The sequence below is a fragment of the Oncorhynchus clarkii genome, chromosome 10 (genome assembly GCF_045791955.1).
Source record: "Oncorhynchus clarkii lewisi isolate Uvic-CL-2024 chromosome 10, UVic_Ocla_1.0, whole genome shotgun sequence".
Classification (NCBI taxonomy): domain Eukaryota; kingdom Metazoa; phylum Chordata; class Actinopteri; order Salmoniformes; family Salmonidae; genus Oncorhynchus; species Oncorhynchus clarkii.
Genome location: NC_092156.1, coordinates 56,299,949 through 56,312,944, shown reverse-complemented (window position 1 = coordinate 56,312,944; position 12,996 = coordinate 56,299,949). Strand labels below are relative to the sequence as shown.

At 42.8% G+C, this 12,996-nt stretch overlaps 1 protein-coding gene across 5 annotated transcripts in view; it reads right to left on the bottom strand.

Moving 5' to 3' along the window:
* Positions 1-8,510: 8,510 nt before the first annotated feature.
* Positions 8,511-12,996, bottom strand: part of LOC139418801 (RING finger protein 24-like) — a 53,974-nt gene continuing 49,488 nt past the window's right edge. For all 5 annotated transcript variants that reach the window (XM_071168512.1, XM_071168513.1, XM_071168516.1 and 2 more), the window contains exons 5-6: positions 12,916-12,995; positions 8,511-10,657 (exon numbers count right to left, since the gene is read on the bottom strand). In XM_071168512.1, the coding sequence (XP_071024613.1) occupies positions 10,507-10,657; positions 12,916-12,995 (231 nt within the window). In that variant the 3' untranslated portion in view covers positions 8,511-10,506. The remainder of the gene's footprint in view (positions 10,658-12,915; position 12,996) is intronic.

The window sequence follows — 12,996 nt, the reverse complement described above, 5'->3', positions numbered from 1 at the left end:
GCTGAATTCCTACCGGCAATTAGCCAACCAAAACATTCACATTTATAATATGTGATTTGTCATCCTCCATTGCTTCAGGCGGTTAACTGTGTAACTTTTATTTCTCTGGGGTTTTTGTGTTTGCCTCGTGTGAGCTGCTGGCTGAACCAGATCCCTTTTATTTGATTTCAGAACTGAAAATGAACCATGATTGTCAACGTCAGAAAAAATGTATTTTCAACGTCATCTTGCTAACTTGTGTGTGTGTGTGTGACCGTGTTCTGAATATGGATATTTGGAGTGTGAATTCGAGGTGAGATGCTTTCACTTACCTGTGATTACAGAAACTCAACAGGCATGGACAAATTGGTCGGAAAGACCAATTATTGGTCTTTTGACCAGTCAGATCTTTTGCCAACATTTGGGCAAAGAATCCGAATGGGCTGCGTTAGAGCGCAGATCCAGGCCGCTTTCGTGGTAGCCTGTTTACACCGTACTGAAAGATGGGATGCACAATGGTGCAGTGTCCAGTCTGGTTTATCCAGGCTAACTTTCTGGGCCCCATATCCTTAAAACATACATTAAACATCTGTGGATTCTTTATAAATGGTTGCACCAAACTCCTGTTTAGTTCAACAGGTAGTAAGTTAGTGGTGGCACTTCACACCCTAATCGGTCCGTATTTATAAAGGGTCTCAGAGTAGCAGTGCTGATCTAGAGTCATGTCTTCCCTGTCTATGTAACTTTTGTGATCGAAAGTACAAAACTGATCCTAAATCGCTACTCTTGCTCTGAGATGCTCGATACGATGCGTTTGTCCCAAACCAGTAGAGAAAACGATTTTGGCTGATTTCTCGTGATAATCTTAGTCAATCACAGTTTATCCTGTACAACATGATTATCAGACTCAATACCTTCAATCTAAATACCTTAAACTCTTACCCTACAAGGTCTGGAGCCTGCTGGTTTTCTGTTCTGGTAACTAATTGCACACACCTGGTGTCCCAGGTCTAAAACAGTCCCTAATTAGAGGGGAACGTTGAACAAATGCAATGGAACTGGCTTTGAGGTCCAGAGTTGAGTTTGAATGATCTAAACCAGCCAATCCTTAATTTCACTCAACACCAGAGAAGGGAACGGTACAGACGCTCTGATTGGCCGAAGCATGTTGAGCGCGAACAGTACAGACACTCTGAGGCCTGTTGTTGCCATGGAGCTCTGAGGTAAGGAAGATGTGACACTCCACTCATTTTCTCTGGTCTACGTATTGCCCCCGTGGCAAGATATCTCACTGGCAAAAAAAATCTGGGTGAGCGGGAAGGGACAATAAGTAGACCAGAGCCAACTGTCCCCTCTCACATGAGCATGCCAGATATTGGGCGCATTCTTCTGCCCAGGCGTCATTGATGCCTGCTAGATCTTACAACGCCTGCAAAGGTATTTTACGTATCAGCTAACCACATATATGTTACAGCAATCTGTCAGTCGATGACGTGGCACGCAACCATTGGTTGATGCATGCAACGTCTGGGCAGGGGAACGTGACCAATATGGAGGAACTGTGAGCTCACGCGGGAAAAGCATGCTTTCGCGAGAGAGAGAGAACAGCCACTGACACATACAGGAACCTTGAAAAAAATGGTCCAATGGTAAACGGCCCGAGTAAACTTATCAGGTTTGTTTCCATCTATTAGACAAACCACCCCTCCACTTTAGTCTGTTACTGTAACAGGAAGGATACAGCACCGATGACAGTACTCACACCATGCATTTACTTGCCAAGTTCGGCTATAAACTAAGCAATGTCATTTGGAGTGTTGCTGTTTGTTTGGGGCGGGTCTGCATCTGTAAAAGTTGGTGTTATGCAACTAGCGATGCAGTGTGCGAGCCAAGAGTCTTGATTAGCCACTTGAATACATTTCCACCATTGGTATTATGTCATACCAGAGCTCAATACCACTAATCAAGTTTGAGGCATCTTTGGTCAACTCGGGATAACCAGTACCATGAAAGTGGCTCACCTTTTAGCCAGGTACATTTCTATGGCAATGAATCCTTCTGAACTAACTCCATTTATGAAGTGTCTTGAGTCGTGAGTTGAGGACTAATGAAATCAGATCGTTTTACCCTCTCGCATAGATTGAGTCATCCCCTTCTTCCTCAAATGAAGTTTAACACAAATGTTTATCTTTTTTTTTTTTTACTCACATTTTAGTAATGACAGGATGCATCTGAAATGTGAATAATAATACAACCTTTATTGCGTGTCCCTTTCTGGAAATGTGTCATGCATCTTAACAGCACAGCATCACCAATAGGTGCATACATGCATACATAAATCACAAGCAATAACATGTGGATACAGTCTGTAATGAAGTTTGTCAATGCTGGGAGGAGTTGAGCAGTTATTTATTCACTTGATTTATACTGGTGGCAGTGGTGGCTGCTGAGGGGAGGACGGCTCATAATAATGGCTGGAATGGTGAATGGAATGGTATCAAACATGTGGTTGAAACCATTCCATTGACTCCTTTCCAGCCATTGTTATACACCGTCCTCCCCTCAGCAGCCTCCACTAACTGGTGGGAAAGGATGATTTCTGGGATTTGTAAAGATGGACTCTGTATCGGCGGCTCGAGTTGGTAAGAGTTGGTACTCCTGGTTGAGTGGGTGTGTCAGGTCAGTGGCAGTTCTCGCTCCTGCCCCCACTACTCTCCCCAAGAACGGCGCTTCCATGTTCTTGAGATGAGCTCCACTGATGCACAGTCAAACTTTTGTATGATTTAATACAAATCGATAAGGGTGGGGAAAAAATGTACTTGTGTACAAAGACGGCATGGGGATAAGTAATAAAATAAAGACTGCACTTCTAAAAGCCTCTCACACCATATCTTGCAAGTTCAGCAGGCTGTGTCTTCTTTCATTTTGATTTCGGCACAAATGAAAATGTTGCAATAACTCGCCCATGGATTGATGTCACATCATTGTCTCAATGAAGAGTTCAGTGTTGGACTATCCACGTGCGGCATGCATGCGCAATTACAAACCTGCTAGTTAGCGGCAGGCAGAAAAGCAATATCCACCGTTGTAGTACGGATGAAGCCTGGGCTGGAATGTGAAGTTAACTGAAGCTGGCTAGCTGTAGAAAACCCAGAGTAGATCTACACTGAACGAACATGTAAAGTGTTGGTCCCATGTATCACGAGCTGGAATAAGATCCCAAGCTTATTTCTCTCAAATGTTGTGCACAAATAAGTTGCCTCGGTTGTTTTAGAGAATTTGGTAGTACGTCCAACCGGCCTCACACCCGCATGCCACGTGTATGGGCGCCGTGTGGGTGAACGGTTTGCTGATGACAATGTTGTGAACAGAGTGCCCCATGGTGGCGGTGGGGTTATCGAAGCGATGGACAATGAACACAATTGCATTTTATCGATGGCAATTTGAATGCACATAGATACCGTGACGAGATCCTGAGGCCCATTGTTGTGCCATTGACCTGCAGCCATCACCTCATATTTCAGCATGGTAATGTAAGGCCCCATGTCACAAGGATCTGTACACAATTCCTGGAATCTGAAAATGTCCCAGTTCTTCCATGGCCTGCATACTCAGGCATGTCACCATTGAGCATGTTTGGGATGATCTGGATCGACGTCTTCCGACAGCGTGTTCCAGTTCCCGACAATATCTAGCAACTTTGCACAGCCATTGAAGAGGAGTGGGACAACATTCCACAAGTCTATGCGAAGATGTCAAACTGCACAAGGCAAATGGTGGTCACACCAGCTACTGACTGGTTCTGATCCACACCCCATTTTGTAATAATTTAAAAAAAAATTGTGACCAACAGTTGCATATCTGTATTCCCAGTCATGTGAAATCCACAGATTTGGGCCTAATTTATTTATTTCAATTGACTGATTTCCTTATGTGAACTGTAACTCAAATCTTTGAAACGGTATATATTTTTGTTCATTATAGCTTCCTTCCTAGTATACCCCTCAGGCGTAATACCACATGTTCAGGATCATGAGATCTGGCTAACTATTTGACATAACATTGTACCGCACAGGAAGATAAAAGTCGCAATCTGGGATTGGAGTGGTTCCATTTCAACAGCCCCAACCCTCAGCTGTTTACAAAAAATGTGGCGGGGACCTACTGCTGTTTGAATCCCATATTGCCCCTTTAAGGATGCTGCTACAACCATGTAAATGAACTTTACTAATAAAGAATAGCAAGCAGTCATTATTTCCAAAACGTGGTCATTTTATTTACAGTTCAAGTCAGTCACATGCAACATTTTTTTTAATGAATAAAACAGAATTAGCAAAAGAAATGCATTCATTATTTTTTTCCTCCAAAATGTCAATTAAATATACAAAAATAGAGCTTACAAATACTGTACAGCAAATTTCTCCAAAAATATTCTGCTGCAGAATTCTTAATTGTATAAACAATGTTATATCTCAGGGTAGGATGGGTAGACCCATGGAGGGTAGGGTCACCCATCAAGGGAAGAAAGTGTGGGCTGGTGGGTGAAGCAGGAGGTTGGGGTAAGATGGTGGGAGAGGTTATCACAGGGTGGGGTAGGTTGACCCATTGAAGAATGTGGTGGCTATTGGATAAAGTGGGTTAGGGGCGAGACAGGGGATGTACTTGAGGAAGGGAGAGAGGGGGGGGGGGGCACCACAAGAGCTATACATTGAATAAATAGACACCATACACAACATTGAGAGTTTTCAGTGAGGCAGTGACATGTTATTGAGGCCCAAGCGGCCAATTACACAGCGTTGACCTTGAGGTCCGGCCCACAAAATGGCTGCCAACAGCCAGATGGTTGATTTAAAAAAAGTGTTTCACTCAGGCCATTTATCATTTAAAAAATGTCTACTTAAGGGAGTGGCTCTACTATAGACACCAATGTGATCGCAGCTTGGTCTGGTCTACTTAGTTCATTGGCTTCCATTGAAACAAAAATAAATAAGGAGTGGGATGTTCCTCTGTCTCTGGGTATACATACTTTCTGAGATAAAAGCACCTTATAGAAAGGATATGCGATAAGGGGCCCGTTATTACGCATTTTGGTTGCTGACAAAGAGCCTCACTTTCCTCTCAGTAATTCATGATATTGAAACAAGTACATCATAGTCCTTTAATATTACAGCCCAATAGCCTGGCGTTCTCTGGAACAGTGCTGACATCAATGGAGGTTACGGTGGGGTGATTCATCACTAAATTCATCAACTGTCCAAAATCCCAATGTTTTTCAAATAGATTTGGCCTGGTACTTTCCGCAGTAATAACTAATAGACGATGGGTGATTATTCACTATGAATATACACATGATTCCTTCCTCTCGCAGAAGGGCCTCTAACTGCCTGCTGTTATGGCACTTGACCGTGGCTACATGCTTTCCAGGACTCGGAGAGAACCTAGAACCATGTTGTCTGGATTGAGAAGTGTGGGGGAAGGATTAGGGAGTTACACAGGAAGAAATTATGGGGTATAATAGATGAGTTCTCTTCTGACCTTCAACTCTCATTTGAAAGAAGACATTACAAAATGTCTGGAATTGTTGCAATTCTCGGATGGGCAAATGGCAGTTATAAGTGCTCAGATGCAGTGTTTTCAATGGAAGAATTATCCTCAACTATTCGTTGTGTTGGATTCTGGGTTAAACTTGGAACATTGCTATCCTAGAGACTGGGTTTTACATCAGAAGTGAATGGTTATCTGTAGGACCCAGATGGCTTTGGAATGTGCTAGGTGGATGGGAAGAAGTCACAGGATTGCTAGAGGGGATACGGGCGGAGATCTTTGGATTAGGCATCAAGGGGAGGGTCAGGTCAGATCCCCTTAGGGTAATAAACCATAATTTCTCCCTTATCACTTCGTCTTCCTGTCGAACCATAAAATATGTAAGGATTGGAGAGAAGGAGGAGTGCCTAAATTGGAGTATATATATATACACACACACGTGTGGTGGTGGAAACATGTGTTTGTCTGAATGCAGCTGTATGGAGCCTCTGGGCAGAATAAACTTGGTTAAGCTTTCATAGTGTCCGTTGAGTGTTTTTACTCTGAATTAGAACCTAACAGGTGCACAATGCACACCCCCTCCACAGTAAAAAGTGTTTATGCAGTATGTCGTCCTACCAACACTACTACTCTCTATGTACAATTACAATTATTGAAATCGGTTGCAAGTGCAGCCGCCATTTCATCGCATGCTTTTCACATTATCGCTCTCCTCCCCACGCAGTCCTATCGTTAAATCTCCCTCTAAACCGTCAATTCAGAGACAACCACACATAGTAGAGGACGAAGCATCAAGACTTGCTGTGTTCTTGTTGGCTGTCTGTTACAATATCGGAGTCTTAAGGGAATAAGAAAGTGCTGGGGCTAGTTGTCGAAAGATAAACTTCGGACCAGTCAAACTTTGGAGTTCTGAGATTAATATCAGAGTTGAAGTCTCTTTGTACAAAGATGTGTGTTATATACCTATATTTGAGTTATATACAGAAAGGGTGACACCTCCATTGCATCCTGTGTAGCTCATTTTTGTGTGTAGCCACAAAGAAGAACCAAGAAGGTACCGAAGCGACCCGCACATACAAGTAACGCCGGGAGCCTTCAATAAAAAGGTTATGGTTTTTCTCATTCCACATTCAAACACAGACTGGTGTCTCTTCAAACAAATAGCCAAAATGAACACACATCGTAAGTAAAGCACAAGTAAAAAAATATATATACAATAATCACAATTGTCATCCTCCTCCCTCAAATACAATAGATATTATTGGGTGGGGCGGGAGAGAGACATTGTTTCTGATATTGGCAAGAAATAAATGTCCTACTATTCTTTTCACCAGCTAGCTAGGCTAAGATTCCCCTCTGTTGTTGTACGAAGGTAAAGCCAGTGGACACAGAACATTTCCTTAACGACTTGGTGTTCTTAACACCTAGAATTCTAAGAATACCATTCTATTTTTAGGAGACACAAGCGCAGTGGTTCTAGAGCTGGGCCTGATGCTCAGCACTGAAATAGCCCGGGTTCCTGAAAAGGTACAAACACTTAAGAGGGAAGAACCGAATTGACCCTGTTAGGACAGACCAGGCTTTCTTATAAATAAAGTTGCATTTAACACCATTATTATGACCAATCACCTAGATCTAGTCTGTGACCAGTGACACAAGCTGACCCCTGACCTATGGGACACGGTTTCCCCTCTGTTACAAAATATCACACAGCACTTTTACTACAGTGATGCCACAAAAGGTGGTGCAACAAAGCACCAGGGTAGAGGGGTTAGTGTGTGTGTATGTATATTTTTTATATATATATATATATAAAATATATATATATATATTTTTATATATATATATATATATATATATATATATATATATATATATATATATATATATATATATATATATATATATATATATATATATATATATATATATATATATATATATATATAAATATATATATATATATATATATATAAAATATATATATATATATATATATATATATATATATATATATATATATATATATATATATATATATATATATATATATATTTATATATATATATATATATATAAAATATATATATAAAATATATATATATATATATATATAAAATATATATATAAAATATATATATATATATATATATAAAATATATTTTTTTATATATATATAAAATATATTTTTTTATATATATATAAAATATATTTTTTTATATATATAAAATATATTTTTTTTATATATATAAAATATATTTTTTATATATATATATATATAGGGGAACAAAACACCAGTGTGGAGAGAGCGATTGGGGAAAGTGCTAGAATGAGCCTGCTGTTCTCTACGACTGCTAACCAGGGCCAATACCAGCTCAATGACATCTGCTGGAAACGTACGTATGTGTGTTGACCGATATGATGAGTGCTGCCAGAATTTGAACTAGATAATTAGCCTATATCTCCCATAGCCTAATTAGCTCAACGCTAAGCTAAGGCTAAATAGCGTTAAGTAATTACTAATCCCAGAAGCAGCTTTGAGTCGTTGACTGAATTGAGAAGGAGGTGAAAGCGCGGGTGGTCCTGCTCTTTCAGTGCTGAGTAAAAGACCATGAGTTTTTCTGCCATATGTCATGCTACATCCGTAACGGCTAGCAAACAAGAGACGAGGTTTGCTGCTTAGTTTGCGTAGAGTCACAACTTGATCGATTTCACCAAGCCTTTCACGCTCCAAGGCAGTGCTGTGTCAACCTGTAGCGTTCACTACCATCATTGTGTGTCAAAAGTTTGATTAAAAACTAAATGGAAATAAAATGAATTGAGCAAATTTGTCTGGTTTGATACTTTTATGTATAGCAGTCAAAATGCAACAAAATGCCTTAGTGCAGGGTTTCTTAAACTACTGTATGGGTTGGGGCCCTGGGCATGTCAGAGGTAGGTTGCGAGTTGTGGGAAAACATTTATAATCACGCACTATTTATTCTTCATTTGGGTTGTTGGAGGACCTTTTGGGTCAGGGGAGGACGGTCAATTTCAAAATTTGGTTCTCGAGCTGGAAAAGTTTAAGAACCACCACTGCCTCAGTGGACCAGTGTTTGTTCTAGGTTTCGTAAAGATTAGCATATAGAATATATGATTCTAAACATAATCACATCGGAGACAATATGGAATATAATCATCTTGGCATTATATCAAGCACTCTAGTTTACTATGTAGTGTGTAGATTGGGCTAGTTGTTTTAGACTACCATCAGGCTAAACCTCATTCAAACTCAAACCCGAGGACGGCAAGAGAGGGATACATTTTTAACTGTATAAAACCAAAAGAGGAATCTTCCAGCTATGCGTTTTCATAGCGCTCCGTTGCCACAAGCTGAATGAGTAATGGTTTGGGAGCACTGTGGGCTTGGGAGGGGCTCAGTCTTCTCTTATGTAACAGTAACGGAGGCATCTGATTGGATGTTGGCTCTAGGGGTGCCATGGGCTCTGGGTGTTGGGTTTCTCTTACTTCCTGATCGCCAGTCCACAGGAAGTGACAGAGGCCAGGACCCCTCCACAGTTTGTGTCGGGTGTGTGTGTGTCTGTCTGTGTGGGAGGGACACACACAGGGGGCTCTATGTTTACACTAGAGAATACTACTATTTTAATTTGATTCTACCCTCAAAACCTCATTGTGAAAAATCTTTCAATGAGAATACGAACTCGGCATTGTTGCGTTTTAACAATTAGTTCACATTTTTTTCCACCCCAACAGAATAGTAACTATTAGCTTTTTCTGAAATGACAGATGCAGACCGTGACAGTGGCCACATAGCCTTTTTGAAACACACACACAGGTAGTGTCCCAAATGGCACCCTATTACCTAAATAGTGCACTTTTTAGAGAATCGGGTGCCATTTGGGAACACTGACACTGAGGTGTGCAGTGAGTAACAAACTGTACAACCTTCATATGCAAGAGGGGACGCAGAGTCCGATGCACACTGGTGAATCAGTCGGGTCACAACCCCACATTTACACCCATCCTCTCTTAATTCACACCAAGTACTGAGGTGATCCTCCCTTCACTCACACACACACACCTCCAATATCCACTTTTGTATGCGTGTGAGAGAGGGTGGATCAGGCCACAGAATCCTGCGGTTCCTTGAGCTTCCCACGAGTATCCTGACGTTAATTCATTTGGAGGCTACTGTCCCTTTTAAGATATTATGCTCCCCCTCCCCCAAAAACAGTATCCACTCAACTAAAAAATTAACTCACGTGGCTCTGTATGTACACACAAAAAAAGTTAATTGAAATAATAAAATATAACCTTGTTGCCACTACAACCTCCTCACAAGCGTTCAATTTTTAAAGTGCTTGTAGAAAAAAAGAAAAGAAATACTAAGGTTTAGTCGTTAAAAAAGAAAACTAAACGATGACGCCATTTTCATTTCAACGTGTTGTAGTTGTTGGTTTTCGTGCCTCTTACTCGTCACGCGCTGGTGTCCCCAGAAAAGTGCTTTGGTTGTGAAACGGTCAGAATAGTGACCACGGCTGTGTCCAAAAAAAAAAAGAGATTGTCAGTAAAGAACCGTTATTATAAAAAATCCTTATGGGAATCCACCAAGGCAGAGAGATGAGAGGAGATGCAGCAGATTCACTTCTTCGTCACCGTGAGTCTCTGTCCGCACCTTAACACTGTTGTGTTTCTGCCCTGTCTCTTAATCACATATAAAACGCCTCGATCATCCCTTCAGCGTCATTGCGCAAAATGGTACGCGGCATCATCTGGATATGTGTGCAACAAAAGTTCCCACCTTCACCTTCTTCTACCATTTCTGTCAAGCCCTCTACGCAAAGACTTTGATGCATACGTCCGATGATGCAAGGCAAACACAGCGTTCCATTGGAAATGAATGTACTTCTGGTGTACCAAAAATGCAATGACGCTGCATGTGTGATCAAGGTATGTGTGTGTGTGTGTGTACTGCAGTCTGCGCTACACCAGGTTTTCCATGCCTGGCAGGGGCTGCTGTATGGGCACGGTGACGGTAACGTTGATGGTGTTGCCCGCCTGCTGGGCAAGCTGCAGGACGGGCATGTTGCACAGCGGGCACACCTTCCTCACCTCCAGCCACTTAATGAGGCACCTGGTAGAGCGAGAGAGACCAATGGGGGGGGGGGGAGAAGAACAGGGAGAGAGGGGGGGATAGAGGATGGTGAGGGATAGAGAGAGACAAGATTGTTAATTTTTAAGGTCATTTAGCAGACACTCTTATCCAGAGCGAATTACATGAGCAATTAGGGTTAAGTGCCTTGCTCAAGGGGCACATCGACAGATTGTTCACCTAGTCGGCTCAGGGAGTCAAACCAGCAACCTTTCAGTTACTGACCCAACTCTCTTAACCCTTAGGCTTAAGTCATCACTTGCAAATGTGGGTGACACTGACATCGGCTAGACTATAAGTGTACCCGTGTGGTTGTTTCTAGTGTTGTCTCTCTAAAACACTAGCCCTCTCAGTTCAGCTCTTTGACTGCTGCAACTGATCCAGCTATTCTATTTCTGACTGCTCACAAAGTGCTAGCACTGGGAGACCAGGGGGCTTATTCCACAGGGCAGACTGTTCCGCACAGCAGCTAGAAATAGCTCAGTAACTGTATAATACAAATTGAATGTGTGTGTTCTGTCTACCTGTTCTGTGTGTTCCATTTCTATCTGCAGCCATCTACCTACACGTTCAGCCCTACTGAATAAGGATGATCTGCGCTATGCATTGTTAACGGAACAGACAGCGAGACTACAGCGCGAGACAGTACAGTAGGTTGATGGGGCCTAGACTAGGGTGTGCGTCCCAAATGGCACGATATAGTGCACTAAATAGGGAATAGGGTGCAAAATGTATGCACCCCTAAACAGGGAATGGAGTGCAAAAGTAGAGCACTAAAGAGGGAATAGGGTGCCATTTGGGAAGCACAACTAGAGCTTCTTCCCATGACTCAGTCAGAAGTAAGTGGGGGCGGTGTGGCGTGTTCGTTGCTACTTAATTATTGACAGTGGGGCTGGCAGTTCTATTTTGGTACACTCTGGTCCTACAGGGTTGGGAAGGGACTCACACACAGGAGTGAAGGGGGAGAGGGACTGTGCTTCCTTCCCACGGTCACCTACTAGAGGGGTGCATTCAACCCCTGTGAGGTTTATAAATCTTCTGCTCTCTAGTGCCATCTAGTTCTCTCTGCAGTCCCAGAGGGCCACACACACACACACAGCGGAGTGTGTTGACATGCAAGCCAGTGTGTTGTGATTGAGTGGGCCTCGCCCCAGCTCCTGACACGTAGTAAAAACTAGGCTGAGGCTTGCACGACGTAAACAGCCCAATTTAAATTGTCATGCTGGTGGGAGGAAACTCATTTGGCCCCAGGCCACCAGAGACTTCCAATCCATCAAGCGCTGCATTGTGTTCCCTCTCACTTGCTCTCGGTCGGTAGTTTCCTTTCCCCATAATCTCTCTCCATTGCATTAATCTCACCCCCCCCCACACACTTTCACGGATTTCTTCAGTCTTTCACTCTGTTGCCGTGTGCTGGGTTGCTCTACTAAGAGACCTTGGAGGGGGCGGGTACTGTAGATAGCAGTGAAGAAATGGCAGTAAAGGGACCATCACATCTGCATCCTTATCATAACATGTTTGACTTGGTGTGAGGAAGGGTCCGGTCCACAATATTACGGTTATTGTGCAACTGGGGCTGAGTGAGTTGGAATCACTGGACTTACTGTGTTGATGGTAGGCACTCTGTGTAAAGAGGACGTCCACCATTTTGGATCCACTTTGCCCCTCTTGCTTATCAACAACAGACCAATATCATTGTTATTGTGCGACTGGGCTGAGTACAGTGGGTGTGTGAATTAGACTAGGATGAGTGAGTTGGAATCACAGTTAGGATGGGAAAGGTGCCCTGTGTATCATTTTGGGTCTAGTTGGACCCACATGCTCATCATCAACGGAACTTGTTATTGTGCGAATAGGGCTGCATACAGCGTGTGTGTGTGTGTGTATTAGACTGGGCTGAGCGAGCTGGAATCACTGTGTGGATGTAACTTTGTGCGAGGAGGCGGGAGGCACCATTTTGGGTCCGCCTAGCCATATATGCTCATCAACAGAACTTATCCTGCAACTGGGTGATATTTTAGAATCGCAGTTTGGATGGGAAAGGTGCTCTGTGTACAGGGTGTGGCTATTAGATTGGGTTATGTAAATGGGGCTCAACCACACTGTTTAATGTTATTGTGAGACTGGGGCTGAGTGGAAGACTGCCTAGGCTTAGCTGGGCTAGGCCTAACTGGGCTAGGCTCCATCCACAGGCTCTGTGTACAGGGTGTGGGCATCAGCCAGGCCTCTGGTGTACTTACTTCCTGTGAAAGGCGTGTTTGCACGGGCAAATCCCCAGCTCGTCTTTCTGTTTGAACTCCTCCAAGCACACCGCACATATC